Genomic DNA, 21,923 nt, shown 5'->3' with positions numbered 1-21,923 from the left:
AAGGAGAAATGCAAATCAAGGAATAAGCCTGGTTATATTTTAATTCACTGAAAGAAGGCAAAAGTAAACAGCAGCATAAATTATATTTCAACAGAGTTGATTTCCTGAAAAATATGATTAACATTTTTTTTAAATGACCTTTGAAATGGCTTGTGTTTCGAACAAGTGTATTCACTCTTTCTGAATGATAATTTTGATCCTGAGGCTTCACTTACCTCCCAGAGAAAGCTCGGTGACCAGCAAACAAACTCAGTGAGAGCTTCCAAGGACCTGAACATTTTTCTCCCTCTGACTTACAATTCAGGAACCATTTGGAGATGGCCCTCAAATTTCCCAGTGAAGAGCAGCAGAGAGTTGATGTGCAGTGGTCCTGAATTGTGAGAAGGTAAACTGTGTGAAAGAAGAGCCAAAGCCTATATGATTTTCAGACATCACTTTCAACAGTATTTGCAGCCTACTTTGTATAAGGGCCCAAGCTAAAACCTGGGATATTCAGAGAAAATCTCTCCCACCACAGGAGCCTTGCTCAGTCACATCCTAAAGTCACCCCCATAGCCACTGTACCCCCTCCCCCAGCTATACTGAACTTTGAGACCTCCTAGGCATCAGGCTATTTCTCACCTACTCATCTTTACTCTTTTATTTTTATAGAATCTTGCCCAAAGGACACTATTATGCCCCAACTCCTTGACTGAGAATCACTAGCTCCTGTATATTTTACTAAGCTTCTCTTATTGTAGTTTATATTTCAAAAAGAACACTCAGCTGGAGCCGTTTTGGAGCTCAGCCCACCTGGTTTTCCAGATGACCAAATCAATTCATAATTCTTTACAAGAGAGAGAGAGAGAGAGAGAGAGGGAGAGAGAGAGGGGGGGGGGGGGAGAGAAAGGACACTCTCTTGTTTTTCAAATATGAAACATAAGAACATTACATGTTCTTTTTCAAAGTACATATGCCCCACCCCCAAATCAAGGCCTGAATCAGGGTGGGCTCAAATCTTTACTATTGAACCATGTGGTCACTGCAAAGCCATAATTAAGGACTTGCCCCCCTACATCTAAGGCTAGAGAGAGCCAAAGAGACCAAGTTGAACTAGCTATGGTTTTATCCCAATTTATACAAGGATTTCGCATAAGAGTGTGAATGCAGGAATTGGTATTAATACTATATCAAAGCACCTCTGGCTTTGTTTAGACTCTAGACTTAGGCCAGTACAGGTAGATCTCTTGCAAAGGATTTCCTATCTCACAGCTTTCCACTCAGCCCCAGTGCATAAATCTCTGAGCACTGACAATCTCACACCCATGCACTCCATATGTGCAGGGACTCAGGGTTAAGACAGCCTGACTACTACTGCTCTAGCCAGATGATGACTGACCAACGGCTGAGCACAAATTAAAAACAGAATAGTGCCTCAGGCCGTTCTAAACAAGGAGTTCCCACCATAGGCCTCCTAGTCCTCAGTAGTCCTACCAACTCTTTACTCCCAAAATTCCACACAGCCTTAAGCAACCATGTTTCCAGGACTCGGTTCATACCGTCTGCAATAAGCACTGCAAGATCAGCAGGATGGGCCACACTCAGAGGAGCTCTATTTCTGGGAGAGGACTGGCTGCATCGTTAGGGGTAGGGCTAGCTGGTAAAGGGATAACCAGGTGACAGGTACACTATCCCAAGGATAAACTTGACTCTACTAGCATGTTTTAACCATTGAGCCCATTAGAACTATGGACAATAAAAGTGGGACAAACCTCAAGAGAGCAAATGGTTTGCTTTCTGCCCTCATGTCCACAGAGGTCATATGTTAAGTATGGGCACAGGAAGACTCATCCTTTATGCTTGATGACCTTGCTTTTCCCGACTCCCCCATGCCAACAGCAGAAGGGGGAGAAGGGTTTGCGGCTGACCATAGCAAGGTTTCTATATATCACATGTTATCCTACATTAGGTCTCACCCGTGGCTTGGGGAACTCACAGAAAGACAGGTTGCACACCTCAGAATTGTTCTTTTGGCAGCTACCAATATCGCATTGCACCTTTCGAGGTTACAGAGCTCCATGGCACAAAGGTGGGGCAGGCGCAGACATTTCTTTGCTCAGAGCTTGACAATAAAGCCAGAGCCCAGTGTTCCAGAAGCTGACAACATCAGGAAGGCAATCTGTGGAAGCAGGCACCCAAGGGACTTCAGTTTTCAGGGCTGTTCACTCAGGCTTTCAGGGATGTTCCTGCTGGGATCTCCTTCTTGGGCATCGAAAAGCCTCCTTTTCCTGGACCGCAGGGAGAGCATGTGCCGGTCAAAGGCTAAGCTGCGCGAGTGGGGAAGCGAAGGGGGAGACAGAGAGGTTCCTTCCTTTGGACCCCAGCAGAGGTGGGCTGTGCAAAGTGAAGGGTTCAAGACAGGAAAGGCCATTTTCTGGGGTGTGGCCGAAGCGCTGCTCCCCTTCCCTCCTCTTGCAATTAAGAACGAATGCCTATGGCGATGACGATTGTGAGAAGGGAGAGTGAAGTTGTGATCTCGTCCCAGCCAAAGCCCTTCTTAGCCGGATCCTCCTGCTGCTGGGGAAGGGCCCTGGCAGGGCCCTGAGGCGGGGCTCACGCTCTAGCTGTTCCCGGTAGAGAGCCTGGTAGACAGCGGCAAAGTTGGACACAGGGCGGTGGGCGCGGTGGCCTGCCCAGAGCTGTGGGTACCAGAGGCGGGCAGCCGGGTGCAGGCCAAGCCGAGTCCGCGGAGGGATTGACACCAGGTCCGTGCAGGCCTGTGTCGCTGAGCAGGCGGCGGTCATGCCCAGCACCACCAGCACCGCCTGTGCCTGGGAGAGATGAAAGAGACGTAAAGCGCTGGCAGCCTCAGCTCTCCCAGGAAAGCGGGAGGGGCGGAGGAGGGAGCTTTGCCCCCAGTGGCTGCCTTGGTTTGCGCCTGCGTGGCCGGAAGTGGTACATACAGTGCTACCCTGTTTCCCCGAAAATAAGACAGTGTCTTATATTAATTTTTGCTCCCAAAGGTGTGCTAGGTCTTATTTTCAGGGGATGTCTTATTTTTCCATGAAGAAGAATACGGTACACATTTATTGTTAAATGAAAATAAAGTTTATTACCTGTATACGGTACGGTAGTACGGTAGTTGTCAACACAAACCAGACAAACTGTGAATCCTACAGTATCAAGAATGTACTCATTTATTCAATGACAATCATGTCATCATCTTCTGGAACATCATCATAACAATCCAATTCCTGAATTTCCTGGTGAATTTCTTGTGACTCCATTTCTTTCAGAATCAGTGGACCAAATCTCTCATGTTTAGCCTAGGGGGGTCTTATTTTCGGGGGGATGCCTTATATTTCACTCAGAAACAAATCTGTAAGTAGGTCTTATTTTCGGAGGATGTCTTATTTTCGGGGAAACACGGTAGTACGGCCTTCGCCCCAGAAGTGAGTCCTTGCTGCTAAGCTTAGGCAGGACACCCCACCCTGCCACGGCCCTCAGGAGCAGCCTACTCCCCCTCCTCCTCCTGTTTCCCTCCAACCCCCTCCATGTGGCCAACTTCTAGGCAGCCATCAGTACTTCGTTCAGATGGTCCTTCTAAGAAAACCACCTCAGTCCTCCCAAGTTCCTCTGCCTTCCACTGACTTAACTAAAAAGGGGTCAAGGAGACAAAAATAAAGGGGTCAAGGAGACTGTTATCTCAGGAGTCTTACTTATTCAACATGCTAGTGACATAAGACTAGCATTTGTTATTATTGGGTCACCTCAATCAGATATGTTCCCTCCCTACTTGGGAACCCCATGATTCTTCTGTCCAATATGCTGTACATGTGTCACGTTACCTGTGTGCCTGTCTTGGCCTTCCTCAAGGTAGGGATTATGTCTTACACATCTTGTTTCTTAGCAAGAATTGGTGACCTGACATGGTAAACATTAAATTAAACTATATTTAAATTAAATATAGTTAAATATAATGACATTGCATTGACTCTAAATAAAACTGGGTGCCAAGGTTGGCTCATGAAGAAGCTTCTATTCACTCTTCCCAGCTGGGTTTATATAAAACTGATTCAAGTTCATAGTAAATATAGACACAAAACATACTTTCCCATGACAAACCCAAGAAAAACTCTAGGCCAAATAGTAAAATTGGTACCTTTAAAACCAAAGCATTTTTATAGAAATGAAAACTTGGAAGTCAATTGATTATCTATCACTAATAGACTGGCTGAGTAGTTTAAGATAATCTTTCCAGTGGACAACAATTGGGCATTAAAATAGTGATATGAATCTATAGTTGATGTGAGAAGATGTTCAAGACATAGATTTAAGTGATGAAAGCAGATTTCATTCGCATTTTTAAAATGTGTGTGTGTCCAAAGAAATAAATGGGTGGATACACACCAATGTTAACATTGCTTGTCTCTGAGTGGTGAAATTAAGGATCATTTTTCTTTTCTCCTAACTACTTTTCTTGAATGATTGTAATGAGTAGAAACAGTAAAATATTCAACTTTCACTGGAATTACAGTGGTCATAGATAGCATAACTAAATGCTTGTGTGAGAACACTGTGGTATTCTGAGGGCTATCCTAAGTTCTTTCATTGTAACCAGTCCTTGCATGATAGCTAAATTAATAACAGCTAACGTGTTTGCTATCATTATACGTCATTCTATTAACAACTTTATATTTTTTAATTCTTTCATTTATATGTTACAACAACCCCTTTTCTGCTTTATTTTCCTTTATAGTACATACCTCTTTCTGGTACTAAACTACTTACATATTTACCTCCTTTATTGCATGTCATTCCTCTCACTAGAATGTGAACTTCCTAAGGCAGGGATATTTGTTTCAATCCCTGCTGGATTCCTAGTACCTACAGCAGTGCTTGGCAATTTATTAGTACTTGAATGAATGAGTGAATGAATGAATGAATGAACAAATGAACAACCTTACGACATAATAACTAGTACTATTCCTACCTTACAATAAGGACTCTAAAAGAGGCTAAGCAATTTGCCCAGTCACACAGCTATAAAGGAGCAGAGTGATATTTCAACCCAGATCCACATGATTACAGGATCTGTTCTGAATCACTTTCATCAATCACAACAAATCCTTGAATGAGTGTCCTCCTCCTCCCACATGCAGTCAATCCATGGAGGAGATAGTGAGATGTCACATAAGGAATGACTTGCTTTTATTAAATTAGTAAGATCATCACATAATAGACTATGTTTTATCATCTGCTATAGTCATAGAAGGTATGATATTTTCAGATTAAAAGTAGGAGGAACAGCCCTAGCTGGTTTGGTCAGTGCATAAAGCTTCAGCCCACGAAATTAAGGGTTCTGAGTTTGATTCCAGTCAAGGGCATGTATCTCCAGTTGCAGGCTCAATCCCTGGCCCTGGTCAGGGCATGTGTGGGAGGCAACCAATCAATATTTCTCTCTCTCTCTCCCCCCTCCCTTTTATTCTCTCTAAAAATCAATGGAAAAATATCCTCCAGTGAGGATTAACAACTACAAAAACAAGTAGGAGGAACAGGGCCTAGACATCTAATCAAGTACTCACTCACTGAAGAAGAAAACTATAGCTTAAGAAGTATCTTAAATCATTTTTTAAAATGTGAATACAAGAAGTTGGGCTGAACAGATAAGAATCCACAAAGGACAATGATTTCTCTGGGAAGCCCAGCTCTGATTAAGGAGAAAGTACTTAGAGCAGCAATCCCAAATATTTGGGCCCATGACTGGCCAGGGCAGTTTAATAATGCTGGTCAGTGAGAGCATCCACATAACTTGCCTTATCACCAATCCTTTGACCATCATGAGGCTTCCCATGTGACAATATGTCAATTCAACAGAGCATGTGGGATTTAAGAGGTAAACAGCCACAGGTTGTGTGTGCAGCCCAATGTGGATCATGGTAGGTACCTGCAGGTGTTGGAGCTCAGGGGCCTATAAAGAGGATCCTCTACAGATATGTGTTCTCCAGCCCCTTTGTCAATTTCATTTCTCACTATAAATTAAGCAATTGTCATTCTAAACTATTACTGAGATTTTTGCAGACTTGATTAATGTGGCCGAGTCCCTGTGGACCTCACAGCATTTGAGAGCTCTGATGTTCCAGTTTCTAGATCTTCCATGGGAAAACTAGCTCTGAATTGTAATGACAATTCTACTTCCTCCAACCCCCCAAGTCACACACACTCACAAACATATATAGTCACACATATGAAATATACACAACATACAGATGCACATACTCACACACAATATATATATACACATCTACGAAGCCCTGTTTGGCCAGCCAGCCTCCCTGGATGACATCATTATCTCATCTTCCCTAAAACTGAAAAATCATGCTGTTAAAAAGATAGGATATTTTACCATCTTTGGTGGTGGCCAACTTTTCATCAAAGGTAAGCAGACTCAGCTCAGCACACAGTTGGTCCAGCTATAAGAGCAGTTTCCTCCCACATTCTGCATGAGGCTGGCCATTATGGGGAGTCAGCAGGGGCTGTTCCCTTGGAGCAGGATTTCTGGACAGAGCTGAGAAGGAAACAAAGAATGACTTTTCTTCTCTCCCACCTACACTAGGTCCTTTCTCTGCAGAAGCTAAGAGCTGGTACAGCCTAACCCAGGGGGTCTTTATGGAACATCCTGTTTAATGTTGAAAAACATAATACCAAACACGTGAAGAGCCAATTCTTTGAAACTGCCTTTGAATCTACTCTTTATTCCTGCTACTTCTTGTTAACTCACCCAGAATATAACCTCAAGTCCTTACTTAGCCTTTAAGGCCATGTGAACTGATCCCTAGCTATTCTCTGACTGTTTTCTTAGCGTTCTCTCCCTCCTGTTTATTTCACTCCAGCCCTGCTGACCTCCTCACTGGTCCTCTAACCCAACCCCATGCTGCTGCCTTGGGACCTCTACATTTGCTGTCCCTTCTTCATGGGATACTCTCTCCCCACAGATATCCACATGGCCTGCTCCCTCATCTCACTTATTCAAATGTCACCTCATCAGAGCTACTTTCCATCATAGTTAAAATAAACAGCAGCCCCTACCTCCTACTATTCTTTATTGTCTTGCCCTCATTTATTTTTCTTCCCAGTTCTTACTCCCCAGTTACATATTACATATGTGTTTATTGTCGTCTTTCACCAGAATATAAGCTCTTTGAAAGCAGGAGTTTTATCGGTTTTGATGACTGCCATTTCCCCAGGGCCCAGAATAGTACCCAACCCATAGGCAGTACTCAATAAATATGTATTGCATAAATGAATTGTGCTTCTTCTTCCCCGTTTTTCTTTTTCCTAATTATTTTACCTCCTCTTTCAGAAGTTATAAAATCATTAAACAACATGCTTATTTTAATAGAAGTGCCTGGCATGCAGTAAAGTCCAACAGGAGGTCTGGGCAGCCCAGCACAAAGTCTGGGGGCTCTAGGTAGGTTGAGAAATGAGCTGGTTCTACAGAAACCCAACACAGGAAAGACACTAACAGGATTCTAAGGCCATTCCAAAGGGAGAGGAATTGATTTAGTAGGCCTTTTAATTTTACAAAGAGAAGCCTAAGCCTGGGCAGGCTGGAAGAGTCTGAGATAGTATGCTCTCCTGCATTATGAAAAAAGTCTGTATTGGTAAGAGAAGTTTTTATATGTCGATGTTTTCTAGTTCCCCTACGTAATTTTGAAAAAAAAATGTTTGAAGAGATGCCAGAAACTTAGAGAATAAAGGAAAACAGAGAGATTAGTCTATTCAATGTGGCATGAAGAAAAGATCAGGAGGGACTTCTGGCAATGGTGGTTATTTCACACTCAGCTTTATTTTGTTTCAGGTTGTATGAAGAAATTTTCCTCATTAACCTCAAATTTTCAACAAAAGCTGGGTTAACCACTTCCAAGGACAGCCTTGTGTTAGCACTGCCTTACGGAATAAAAGGAGCACTGTTTGTGTTATGGGATGTTGGAGACCAAATGGGCCTAGGGAAGCATGAAGAGGTAAGTAGTGGTGAAGTAGTCAGAGGTGATGGAGGAGAATTCAGAAGCAGGAAGTCAGAGGTGTCAACCAGGAGAATGTAACCATCTACAGAAATTCGTGAAAATTTGGGCTAAAAAAACATTTTTGTGTGTGTGTGTGTGTGTGTGTGTGTGTGTGTGTGTGTGTGATTAGTATTTGGATATTAAAGGAAAAGGGACTCTGAAATAATGAAGGATTTAGGGACTTTGGGGTTACCCTGCATAACAGAATCCAGATTTGAACCTCGGTGGTTATCTAGTTTTCTAATTTTATTTAACCAAAGAAACATTTTCATCAAATGAATTATTATGAAGAACACAATGTGTAAAACAGATCAAAATGGAATATGGATCTGAATTTATACACACCTAGCTTTCCCATTGGATCCCACATGGGCCCTTAGGCACCTCTGTGGAATCCCAATACCCCAGTAGCACAACTCTGCACACATTTTAGGAAAACTTTGAGAGATTTCAATATAATATCTAAAAATTACCTAGCACTTTTTTCTAGTAAAAGGAGATTACTTGCTTTGGATAGTTGACTATAACACTGAGCTGAAAGTGTGTAGGTTTTAAAGCATACATGTATAAAATTCTCACATGAAAATTAGTAGTAGCATGACCCACTAAAGCGTGATGGCTATTTACCCTGCAGTTTGTCCTGGTCCAGAAAGACCAGCTGATAAGTTACAGACCATAAGCTCACATAACATGTTTTGTTTTATAGACTCTAACCATTTATTTAACAAAATGGAAATTTCTAATATTCAGCATTTTCTACATTTAAAATTTCAGGGAAAAGAGACCCGTAATCTACAGCATATATTATTACAAAAGAGTTCATTATCAACTTTCTCTTGTGATTAGGATCCATCATCCTTTAGTGAAGTAAGGCGACATTTCTCCTGTAGAAGAAATCAGAGGAGAGGGGTTACCAGCACAGTCTTCCCTCTTTACTTGGATCTGTCCTTCCGAGGATTTTTTTTATCAATAAGACAGGTGGAAGTCCATTTCTCTGCTTTGCTTCCCACGTCAGCTACAAATCCTTTCAAAGCAGGGAAGAACTCGGGTTTTCTTGGTGGTTTTGCTCATGTGATGACCCCCCCCCCCCATGCATGTAGCTATCATTAGTGCAAAAGGCACTTTGAATAATGGATAGCACCCATGGGAAAGCAACAGGCCGCCAACAGAGTTTGAATTATTGTTCTTTCAAACTCTGAAAGCCAGTGATCACTTGTGCCTCGCAGAATCCGGCGGCTCTATCCCCAGGTGCAAAGTACATTTTCCAGGTTTCTCCAGGGCAAAGGCAGGGTGGACACCCTCATTAAACCTGTGCCTAATGATGAAGAGCAACTGTCCACTTTCGGCGTTTATGAATAGAAGCCGCTGGTGGTTGTAGTCCAGCAGAATGCCCACCCTGGCGGGACGCTCAGTCACATGGACGTCGCTCACAATGCCACTGTAGAAAAATGTGTATCTGAAATGAAACGGGATGGAAAATTAAAAAAAACTTCAGGAATCCTGATGGACCAAGAAAATCACTGGGAGGTCACCAATGTTTCAGTTATTCACTTCAATTCACAACAATGAGTTGCAATAACATCGTCCCAAGTACTTTAAACAGACCCCTTCTAGATCCTAAAATGCATAACTCATACCAACAGATGAGCATTTTTAATAATTTTGTTCCTTCTACATTAGGAAGCAGTCCCAGAATAACAAACACATGCCTCCCTTGTGATTTTTCTCAACATTCTAATTCTCTCCCAGCTGCCCACATGTTTTAACTACCGCATTCACAGTATGTCATTCTTTTGAATAAAATTCCTTTGAGGCTGACATGTATTTTTAAAAGTACTTCCGGTTTGCCTTCCATAAAATGTATTAATTTTACAGCTTAAGGATTTATAATAACTTACATAAAGGCCTTTAGGAAGTTTAAGAAATATTCCATTGTTTTTGCCCAGCTTTAACCTTTGTATAAGCTCCCCTTATTCCAAGCCAAAGCTTTCTTTTTTGACTTAGCAATGATTTTGTGGTCTTGCAGCTAAAGAAATTGCCTTTGGTTTATCTTTTCAATTGAAATAAATTTAATTAAATAAGTATTCACTTGGGCATATCTGTGTGTCCAGCACTTTATTAGGCCTTTGGGGGATGAGGAACCATGGCACACTGTCCTTGACCACCAGCATCCCATACTCTGCTGAACAGAACGGAAAAACCGACAATGACTTAAGCACTGGCTAGAGCTGAGACTCTAGCTCAGAGCACGGACTGTCAAGTGCTCTTGACACATCTAACGGTTTTTGCTGTGAGAGGAAAGGTTCAAGGCCAGGTTGGGAAGGAGAAATTGCTGAACAGAAGAAACTAAATTTCTCTGTGCAAAAAAAGTAACACAAATTTGGCGGTTTTGCCTGCTGGTCTTAGAAATGAAAGTGGAGACGTGAAAGTGGGGGAAAGGAAGAAAAGAGAGGAGAAAAAGTTCTGTGGCTGTGATAGGTCTGAGGGGTGGGAGCAACACCAGGGCAGACTGAGCCCCCAAAATCCGGGTAAGTGACTCTGATACGGGTATGGCAGAAAAGGCTAAGGACCTTTAAAACCTTGTGATGTCTCTTAAAGTCCCAGAAGCTTGAGTGCAGGTATACTTAGGGAATGGCAAGTTGGCAAATTCATGCAGAGTGAAGCTCGTGTGAAAGGACAAAGGTTCATGGGAATGAGAAGATAAGCAAGACTTTATGATGATAAAGAAACTTGTAGAGCAGAAAAGGGTTGCAGGGGGCAATGATGGGGACCAGCAGTGTAGGCTGGGGCTCTTACAGAGGCTTGGGGAGCATAAGAGCTCATGCTCAGCCAAAATGAATGGTGAGGCTGGAGAGGTGGAAAAGAGGGAGAAGAGGACCCAAGCAATGGGGGCAGCAGGAGCAATGATGAGGTGGCAGAGTATGCCTGTATGTTGTGGAAAAGGGGTCTGTCAGGTTTGGAGAGGGCATGTGAATAACTTTGAGGGTATTTCATGGGTCGGTAAGTCAGGAGCCAGGAACCAGACCTGCCCTGTTCAATATAGTAACCATTAGCCACATATGGCCACTTAAAACTAATTAAAATTAAATAAAATTCAAAATCCTGTTGTTCAGTTCTATTAATCATATTTCAAGCATTCAGTAGCCACATGTAACACCATTTTTCTATTTCTGCAGAATGTTCTACTGCACAGCACTGGTCTAGAGGGTTCTGAATGCCCAAATAAGCCATATCCCTATCCCTGAATGGAAGGTCCCTGCTGTCCAGCCCAGGTCAGTCCCTCCCCACCATGGAGGCCAAGGATGTAAAGACATCCCTTAAAGACTTGGCTCCACCAGTTCCACAGGGCCTGGAACATGCCCTTCCCCGCTGCTCCATTTCTTCCTAAGCACATCAGTTTCTTCTTCAACTTGAACACTGGCCTAAAACCAAGCCTGTCTGCTGGGGGCATGGCTCCTTTGTCCAGTTATTGCCTGTTCCTTCTTGGAACATAATACAATTCTGTTTTCTAGAGTCTAGAAATTAGTTGCCAGAGGCTAGTCAAAGGACCTTTTCATAAAGATCAATATCTAGTTTCAGCTCTAAATCTGATTATAAACTCCAGGTTTGAGTGATGTTTAACTTTGGGAAGGGGCTAGGTCCTTAAGCGTTGCACGATGCTGAATGCCAATTAATCATAATTGCCCTGACTTGGTGAACTGTTACTTTAAATAACTCTTGGAGATGGTATCCTTATGAACCATGTCAGAGAATCAAACTATCAAGGAGGATTCAGGGAGAAATGTGCAAAATCCCAACCTGTGGGCCTTTCTCTGGAAACTTGCAAGCGCTAAAGGCTTTCTTTTTAAAGCATTACATTTGAATAATATCCCACATTGTATGATAATTTGCAATTTCAAAGCTCTTCCCTGTAATGTGATTTCATGTTATCCTCACAATCCCAAAAAGTAGCAGACCAGGCATTGATTTCCCCTGGCAAGACACATGAAGCACATGCTCAGAGGGTTAAGCCACTTCTGGTAAGTAGCCAATAGGTGGGCAGAACCAGGACTAAAATCAGACTCTGGTTCCCAGTCCATTGCTCCTTTTTTCTTTTTTCTTTTTTTAAATATATTTTATTGATTTTTTACAGAGAGGAAGAGAGAGGGATAGAGAGTTAGAAACATCGATGAGAGAGAATCATCGACCACTGCCTCTTGCACACCCAGTAGGGGGTGTGCCCGCAACCAAGGTACATGCCCTTGACCGGAATCAAACCCGGGACCCTTGAGTCCGCAAGCCGACGCTTTATCCACTGAGCCAAACCAGTTTCGGCCCATTGCTCCTTTATTAAACCATCCTGTGAGCATATTCGGATCATCATATAGTTGCCCTTCACTCTCTGAGATGAACACTGGTTAATGGCTTTTTCACTTCAACCAACTAAATAATACTAATGATCTAGACCAGAGGTAAGCAAACTTTTTCTGTAATGGGCCAGAGAGTAAATATCTTTGGGGGCTATTCAGTCTCTAGTTAACTCTGCCATTGCAGTACAAAAGCAGCCACAGACAATATGTAAACAATGAGCATGACTGTGTGCTAATAAAAGTTTATTCACATAAACAGTGGGTCCTGGTTGGGCTGCAGTTTGCCAATGCTTGATATAGACCATATGGGAAGAGTACTGGGGATCCACCTCTTTCTGTCACTCCTGTTGACTCCTCTCTGTGGAGGGAGCTCTTTTAGCTTTGCTCTGTGGACTCTCCCTACTCTGGGGTGAGTTTAGAGAGAAAAACTGTCCATGCATGGCCCAATAGGCCCTTCCTATTCCCTATCTCTTAATGAGGAGCTTTCCCAGGAGACACACAGCCTTCTCTGCTTCTCAGGAATCAACTCTGCCTTGCAGGGCAGGGAAGCTGGCCTGGCCAAGGCTGTGGGTGGGTGTGTCTGTCTGTTAGTAGGGTTCAATGTAAAGAAACCTATTGCTCTTGGGTATGAACTACATTCTCTAAAATTGGCTTCCTCAGTAGTAAGAGTAATAGTTTAATCTCCATATACTTGACTCTTTTCTTTCTCAGTCGGTTCATAACCTGGGGAGGGGATTAGGATGGCATTTATTAAGCCCTCAGAGTTCTCTAACTAGAAAGCAATTCATGACATTTTGACAAAGAGGGGAGGGGCAGGACTCCAGCTTACCTCTGTGGCTCAGAGCAGTGCATGTACCATGAGGTCTCCCCTTGTCCCAGTGCACCGGCCTGCACAGCCGAGCTGGAGCAGATGCCAAGTCGATAAGCTGGGCAGTCCGTGACTGTAGTTTCCCAGTAATGCTGGCCGCAGGCAGGCAGCTCCTCACCCAGTACTGATGGGATTCTGTAGGCAAAATGATTAGGATTTGCCAACCTTCATCTCATAGACATCAACATTCACACATTCACACCCAGTTATGCAGGACTCTATCCTTGGGAAATGCCGGAATTTGACTAGACTTCCATTGTTCATTGTGCCCTGAACCTTGACCTGATTGCCACAGAGTTCCCTAAACTCTCAATGTGCATTTGATGTATTCCACTGCCACATACTACTTGCATGCACTGTACATCTTATCTCTGGAAGAAGCTGGGAACCAGACAATAACTAGAATAATGCAGGACAAAAAGAAATGGCACAATCTGCTTTTAAAGAAATTGAGACAATACAAGGGGGGCAGGGAGGCAGATCCAAGAGAGCATTACTTGCAAAGTTTTCTTACAAAATTTGCAAAAAAGTTTCCAAAACCTTTTTTAACAATGAGTTCCAGTGTCTGCTGATTTCACTGGGCACAGAGACCAATGAGGTGCTGCTCTTGAACAGCAAGACGGCCGGGGAGGCCAGAGCAGCGCGGAGTACGAAAACTGAGACTCTGGCCTCTTTGGATTGGTAGTAGGTGTGCCTGAGAGGTTGTTGAAAGGTCTCTTCTTGTTTCACCTCAGCTATTTTTACAAGAGGCACAGGGAAATGAGCCAAAGCACTTTTGGTAACCTTGTTTGCATGAATTGCTCAATTTTGCTTTAAAATGGCTGAGACAGCAAGGAAGCATTTTTAATTTAAGCAGCCTTAAGTCAGCACCTCTCCATCTCCCCTTTAATAGATGAGAAAATGATTAATACAAGGGAATGTGTTTCACTTTCTCATGTCTTTATCCAACTTCATTTCAGAGAATGAAGCAAAGATCTCTGGAGCAAAGCTTGCCTGCCTGATAACTATGAGATCATTTTTAGATTAGTAATAAATAAAATTCTATAAAATATATTACAGTTATCAACAGTTATTATGTATGAACTCTTAACAACCAGTTTATTTCTTTTATTTATTATTTTTTGAGAAACTAAACAACAACAACAAAAAAGAAAAGCCCAATCTATTTTTTAAATATTTTGTTTTTTGAATTCACTCATTTGTATATATTTAGCAGCTATTGTGTTTCTGGGTCCCAATGTTAGATTCTGGGGATTAAAAAATTCAGAATATAAGGCAGCTGCTTGAGGATTATTTCAAGATCAAGTCGCTGACAAGAGACTCCACACATGTTCAGACCCTCTCACGGGTCAAATCAAAGGATGCCAGGGCCAGGAAAAAGCGTGGGCATCTCCAGGAGCAGGTAACACCTGAATTGGGCAGGAGACAGGTGAATAGCAACCTGATAGGAAAGCAGAGCAAGACCCTCTTGGTCAACTCAGTGCTTTATAGGAGTGCTTACTGGCAGCCCACACCAGCGCTGACAGCAGTCTGCGTTTCACAAGGGTTACAGTTTTCAAAAGCCTTTCATGTACATTCTTCTATTTGACCTTTTGGACCTTAAAATAACCATGAGAGATTGCAGGCAAATTGCAGAGCAGTCTCCCAAATGTGCCCTCAGCTTTTGGCACTTTGTCACTTTGATGCTTTTTTTTTTTGTGGGTGATATGAGTGTTGAAGGGGAAGGGGGTGGGGGGGGGGGTGTGGGCAAGAAAGTCTGAAAAGTCCTGCATGTGGCCAGAGCTAGAAACTCAACAAATGTCATTCTCCTCTACTCCTTTCCAAGTGGATGGATATAAAATCTGGTTTGCTATTGAAAATATTAGAAGAATTAACCTGAATTCTTTTTTTCATTAAACCAAAGGTAATTCCATAAAAACAGCCTATGTTTTAAACAAACCATCTGTGCACATATTTCCAACAAAAATATTGACACTTGCTCTAAGTTATGAACTCTCTCTGTCACCTTCCCTCTAGTAATGAACCATAACCACCCCGTATGGGTGTGCACGCATTTCTTCTATTCAATACCACACAGCCAGGCATATTCATGAAACCAAAAATATGCACAATGAAGTGACACACCCTTAGAACACTCTAGTGCAGAGGCATCTTGCACTTTCTTCTACTTACTCTGTCAGCCGTCTTCTCTCAGCGAAGCTGATCACTGTCCCATTTGAGGAAATTTGCAGAGCAGGATGAGCTGTTTCTCTCAACAAGCGAAATCGGGTTCCTATTGCAGTTAAGAAAATATGATCATCACATTGCCACAATGTCAAGTTCCATCCTTAGGCCAAGTCTCTTATTTCAGGCTTTGGTCTCCCGTTCTCTAGATATCAAAAGACCCCAGTGTATTTGGGCCCACAGTGAAATTTCATCAGGCATTAGTGGATGCCAGAGGCTGGTTATTTCTGCTAATATGCTTCCTATGCTAAAGTGGCTGTGCTATGCAAAGTGTGCTCCGTGCATCTTCATCCCCTGGAAATGAGTTAGAAATGCAGAATCCTAGACCTCACCCCAGACCTACTGAATCAGAATCTGCGTTTTAACAAGATCCTCATGAGAGTCATGTCCACATTAAAGTCTAAAAATTCACTGGTGTAACCTAAAGGAGTGGTTCTAAGAGTGAAAGGTATAGGCACCATATTGGGACGGTAGGGAATTTCATTTCTGGGCAGGCAGACCTCATGTCTTCTCTTTATAAATATCAGGCTGATGTTTATAAATGTATTTACATCACAAATGAGGCCCATATGCAAGTTTTTGCCGACTAAGCATATCACTTAATGTGCCACACTCAATCTTGTGCCATCTCTGGGTCTAGGATAAAATAATAAAATGACTGCCTTTCCATTCCTCAATTCTTTTCACAATGATTGAGAACAGACAAACATTTCTGTTGACATCATTTGGGTATTTTCTACAAACTATCATTCCACAAATATTAATTGGCACAAACAACGTGGTAGGCACAAACAAATAAACAGAGGAATAAGGCTGGAAGCTCATTAATAGAGTTCACAATGCAATATAATAAGACTATCCCCACCCCACACACTCAAAACATACCCACAAATTATTACACACTGTGAGGCAAACAAGAATCATCTGGGGAGATTAAACCCACACGTCAGAGCCTGTCTTCCAAAAACCAGGTCAGGATCTCCAGGAGTGGGGCTTAGGCATACCAGTATTTTTTAAGCATCCTGACAGACTGCTAATTGATAGCCAAGGTTGAGACCCTCTAAACCAGAAAAATAAAAGAAACATTTCGACTCTTGAGCAATCTTGGGATCTCATGCCAAAAACCGTGCCCTACCAGCAGGTTGGGGCCTTTAAGAGGTTGCCTTCAAGGATGTCTCTTCTGGGTGGTGGGAGGGAAGGAAGGAGAATGCTTGGAGATATGACACTGTGTGCAAAGGAGAAGATACCTCTGGTGGAAATGAGGGCGGCTTCACTCTGTTCACTTGTTCCAAATGTATTGATGGCTCTCACATAGAAGAAGTAGTTATCGTTGGGCTGGAGGTTAACCTTCAACTGGAGTCCTTTAATTCCAGAGTAAGATCTAAGTACAAAGGGAGAATAATAATTTTAAATATAATTCCATTTCCAAACAACTCATCATATTTTGATCCTATCGTAAATGAACATCTTTTATTAACAACAAATAACTTCTTTTTTTCTCTTTTAATGACCACTGGCATTAGCAACCAAGATTATATAAGATGGTTATTATTCACTGAGATTACTTTATCAAATAATTTGTACCTTTGTCAACTTTTGTCCAACAGATGGCCTTCAAAATGCTCTTTGGAATAAAATCAGACAAACTTCTTTAAAAAAAATTTTTTTTCAGAAAAGTGACTATCTATTAATAAATCTCCAAGAATATATTATTTTTTAAATCAATTTTTGGTTCAGAGGGCACTTTTGGATGAAAATTATGTTGTTACAATACAAAGGACCCTACTTATCTCATTCACAGATCTGGAATTGTAAAAACTTCTGGTGAGTGATGATTTTGTACATGGCCATCATGCTAAAGTTATAGAAACTGAGATCTCTAAAGACAATATATTGTTTAAAAAGTTATCTTTCTTGTTGAAAGTATCTCGGATACTTCCCCCTTTGTGTGTGTGTTTTTTTTTTTCCATTGACCCCCTGACCCCACCCCTTCCAGGCCTTCACCACACTAAAACAATATTTTTTAAGGCAAGTTAATCCTAGCAAGAAGAGAATTCTAATTGTCACATAAAATCCCCCAAACTGCAATTCCTAATCTCTCATCTACACAGAAAGAAAGTGATGGTAGTGGTATCTGATTGGCAGCAAGCTTGGCAAGTATACTGTAACAGCCCAGTCATTTAAACAATAATGGACTTGCAGGATTTGAAGATGGAGCTCTCTGAAGCTGCCAAGTAGCTAAAATAGTTTTGTGCCTTTTTCCCATTCTCTTTAATCTGCTCTATATCATGGCCTAGCATCCTATATATAAAGAGGTAATATGCAAATTAACCCTCACGCCCTCACAAGATGGCTGCCAACAACCAGGCCAGCAGGGAGGTTAGTGAGGGATGACCAAACGACTGAACAAGCAGACTGCATAGGGCGACCAGGCTGGCAGAGGGGTTAGTGAGGGATGACCAAATGACTAGACAAGTAGGCTGTGTGGGGCAACCAGGCCGGCAGGGGGGGCTATGAAGGGCAACCAGGACGTGTGGGGGGAGGGCAGTTGGGGGCAACCAGACCGGCAGGAAGGGGGACGTTGAGGGTGACCAGACCAGCAGAGGTGTTGGGGGAGTTAAGGGTGACTAGGCAGGCAGGAGGGGCAGTAAGGGGTAACTAGGCCAGCAGGGGGGTGCAATTAGGATTGACCGGGCTGGCAGGGAAAGAACAGTTGGGGGAAACCTAGATGGCAGGGGGAGCAATTAGGGGTGATCAGGCCAGCACACAGAGGCAGTGAGGGGCAATCAGGCTAGCAGGGTGGGGGTAGTTAGGGGCGACCAGGCAGGCAGGAAGGTGAGCAATTAGGAGCCAGCAGTTCAGGATTATGAGAGAAATGTTCGACTGCTGGTTTAGGCCTGATCCCCAGGACAGTCAGACATCCCTCAAGGGGTCCCGGGTTAGAGAGGGTACAGGCTGGGCTGAGGGCCCCCAGCCCCCAGTGCATGAAATTCATGCCTCTAGTTTATAAATAAAGCACAAAAGTGCTCTTCCTTCTGGAGTGGTGAAGGCGGGGTTGGGGGTAGGGGCAGGCTGGGAGAGGACAATGGGGGGGAAAAGTATTACATATGTAATACTTTCAACAATAAATAATTTTTTTAAAGAAAAGAAAACTACAATATAATAATTTTCATGTTCATTCTCAGAAGGATAGGTTTGTTTGTTTTTAATCTGTTTGCTTGCTTTGTTCTTATATTATTTTCTGTTTGTTTTGTTATTAATGAGCATACCACAAAAGGTTTATTCATCCACAGGTAGTTCCACCCCCCCCCTCAGGTTATTTCTACCTCTGTTGATTTATTTCACTTCTCACTACCTACCTTAGAGAATAATATGAAAAACCAGGAAAAATAAAAAGTATTATCGACTCAAAAAACAAATTAATATGGAAATTTTTAAGAGCATAAAATCTCTATAGAATAACAACCCCCAACCACAACCATTTCTAAAAGCACAAAAACTCCATTATGTTCCTCAGAAGGAGGGAGCAGCCTTGGTCTATTTGTATATCTTCTATTTAGTGCCCTTTGCTGGAAAAGGTCAGTATAAACCCCTCAAATGTTATCGGTTGTTATTTCAGAATCTACCACCTGACCAGAACCTTTGGGAGCGTACTATCTTTAGATGTGCTGAGAATGGATCCATGTAATTGAGCCACATGTCCAATGACAACTAATTATGTTTCAGTTAATTAATGAAAAATGTCCTATGACTGAGAATTTAATTCCCAACTAATATCCAGAATATTATTCAGGGGTAGATGTATTGCTTATTTTATTTGAACTGATGACAGAAGAGATGTTTTAAATATACATTAATTATAGTAAGCAATAAAATTATTGTCTCAAGCACTTTGGGGTCTGAACTGAATTTCAGACTTCATCCACTCATTAAGTAAATATTTATTGATTACTTACTATGTGCATAGGCCCTGTCTCTGCCAGAGGCAGAAGTGGCAAAGATAAATGAGGAAATTTCATGTCTAGAAATGAGATAGAATATACTGACTTCATTTTGTAACAATGTGGTTGTTAAATGCCAAGGATGCTGTTTTGGGGGGGTAAGTGTTTGCTCTTAACTTTTATAAAGTTGAATATATATATTCAATTGCATGCTATATCTTATCACTTAAAGACTAAAGGTTTACAAGGTACTTAAGCCAATTATAGGATCAGATCCTGCTTTCAGTGCCTGAAAGCCGGTCATGCAGACTTGAAATATATGTACAATGCCCTCACTGCATATGTGAAATAGAAGCACCGGGCTTGAAAATGAAAGCAATACAAAATGTGGTAGTGTTTTATTGTCTATAAAATGAAAGCAATACAAAATGTGTTAGTGTTTTATTGTCATATGCTCAAGAACCAAGAACAAAGCAAAACAGCTTAAATACAAATGGCTCGTTTCCAATTCCATTTATTTTGTCTGATTTCACTTACATGTCACAAAAGTCTTTCATGTCAGCTGTCCCTGCTTTTTAGCCGAATAAATACTTCAAAAATTTTTTGAATTTGAAAACTTGAGAGTGGTACCCTCCCATAGAGTATAATTTTTTTAAATTTAAAAAACAAACACTTGTTATAATTACAACCAAATTCACATGACTTATAATGAGCTTGATGTTTACAGAATTAAAATTCACAGCAATATCCTGGTTAAGGTAAGTGATCAGACAGCTGATGAAACCACAAGTTGTTGGTGCTTGGATATGAAGGGATTTTAGCCTTATCAGTAATATGACTGATCTGACAGTTAGAAGTCTAGAGCCTATAATAAAATCAAAAGACAAGAAGAAATATAATTCAATTGGTCTCACTTTGGGTCATAAGTGTGGAATTCTCCCTACAAGTTCCATAGTGTGGTGCAAAAGGATGTCTTTATATGTGTAGTTTCCAGAACAAGGAAGCATCTAGAAACCCAGAGTCATCAGCAAATTAGCTGATTGCTGGTGGAGAATAAGCACATTGTGGAGTCCAACCACAGAGCTCTGTGCCCAGCAAGTCTTCAAAGGACTCTCAACTCTCTCCATTGGGAGGACAAAGAACATTCGTTAAACTCCAATGCTGTGAAGCAGAGAAACAATTTAAATAAGAGACCAACCTACTGTCTTCTGAATGAATCTGACCTCCTCTTCTCTTGTTTGTTTGTTCGTTTGTTTGTTTGCAGAAGGCAAATGAATAGAAACTAGGAAGAAGCTGATATCTGCCCAATATAATAAATACCTTTCTAACTTGAGTCCTTTCATTCTTTAGTTTTTGCAAGGAATGATCAAAAAGTTTGCCACAACTAACTATAGACAATGGAGCAAGAATCATTTTACCTGGGAATTAAAAAGGATCTTTATGAAGTAAAAAATTAGAGAACTAATGCTTAATGGGAAAATACTGAAAGCAATTCCCATTGAGTCGGAGAAACAGAGATGAGGTTAAAACAAATTTGGAGGCAGGAGGTAAAACAGTTGCCATTTGAAAATTAAATGATTTTTTTTTTAATCTAGAAAACTCAAAAAAATCACCTGAAAAAGGCTTACATAAGAAAATTCAGTAAGATGGCTGGTTGTGAAACTAACATAAGAAATCATAAGGCTGACACCTGATTTCTCATTAGAAACTCTATAGACCAAAAAAAAAAAAAAAAAAAAAAAAAAAAAAAAAAAAAAATGGCATGAAGTATTCAAAGTTATGGAAAGCAAGGATCTGAGAGACCAAGATTACTATATCCAGCAAGGCTATCATTCAAAATAGACGGTCAAATAAAGAGCTACCCAGACAAAAAAAAAAAAAAAAAAAGCCTAAAGGAGTTTATCACCACCAAGCCAGCATTACAAGAAATGCTAAAGGGATTGTTGAAACAGAGAGAAACCTAGCCATACAGAATTAAAATGGCTTAAAAAAAGTATTTCTCAATAATAACCCTAAATATAAATGAATTAAATGCTCCAATCAATCAAAAGCTGTAGGGTAACTGAATACAAAAACATGACCCAACTATATGCTGTGTACAAGAGACCCATATCAAATGGTCTCAGGATGAAAGTGAAGAGACGGAAAAATTTTTTCCATGCAAATGGAAAAGAAAAAGAAAAAAAGCTGGAGTAGCAATACTCATATCCAACAAAATAGACTTGAAAAGCATCATGCTAAGCAAAATAACCCAGTTGGAGAAAGATAAATATCATATGATCTCACTCATTTGTGCAATATAATAAACAACATAAACTGATAAACAAAAATAGAGCCAGAGGGGGGGAAATATGTTAGAATGTAATAGAAGTAATCCTATTATTTGTAGATTTTTAATATTTCCTACAACTTTTGTGATATCATACTATGTTAGTACAGTTTTGGTAATATTATACTTAAAATCCTTTTATTCTTGAAATATTAATGTTTGTTGCAT

At 41.3% G+C, this 21,923-nt stretch overlaps 2 protein-coding genes across 2 annotated transcripts in view; one reads left to right on the top strand and one right to left on the bottom strand.

Moving 5' to 3' along the window:
* HOMER1 (homer scaffold protein 1) overlaps nucleotides 1-21,923 on the top strand; it is a gene marked incomplete at its 5' end in the record, with an annotated part of 446,553 nt that overhangs the window by 166,873 nt on the left and 257,757 nt on the right. The gene's annotated exons all lie outside the window — the stretch shown is intronic.
* The window catches only part of CMYA5 (cardiomyopathy associated 5), an 84,682-nt gene continuing 71,032 nt past the window's right edge, over nucleotides 8,274-21,923 (bottom strand). Inside the window, exons 10-13 of the mRNA XM_084881298.1 lie at nucleotides 16,733-16,866; nucleotides 15,435-15,534; nucleotides 13,224-13,397; nucleotides 8,274-9,501 (exon numbers count right to left, since the gene is read on the bottom strand). Coding sequence (XP_084737424.1) covers nucleotides 9,255-9,501; nucleotides 13,224-13,397; nucleotides 15,435-15,534; nucleotides 16,733-16,866 — 655 coding nt within the window. The 3' untranslated portion in view covers nucleotides 8,274-9,254. The remainder of the gene's footprint in view (nucleotides 9,502-13,223; nucleotides 13,398-15,434; nucleotides 15,535-16,732; nucleotides 16,867-21,923) is intronic.

This window comes from Pipistrellus hanaki (genome assembly GCF_964339955.1).
Source record: "Pipistrellus hanaki genome assembly, chromosome: 4".
Lineage (NCBI taxonomy): Eukaryota > Metazoa > Chordata > Mammalia > Chiroptera > Vespertilionidae > Pipistrellus > Pipistrellus hanaki.
Note: the sequence above shows the minus strand (reverse complement) of the source record. Positions and strands in the feature narration are given on the sequence as shown.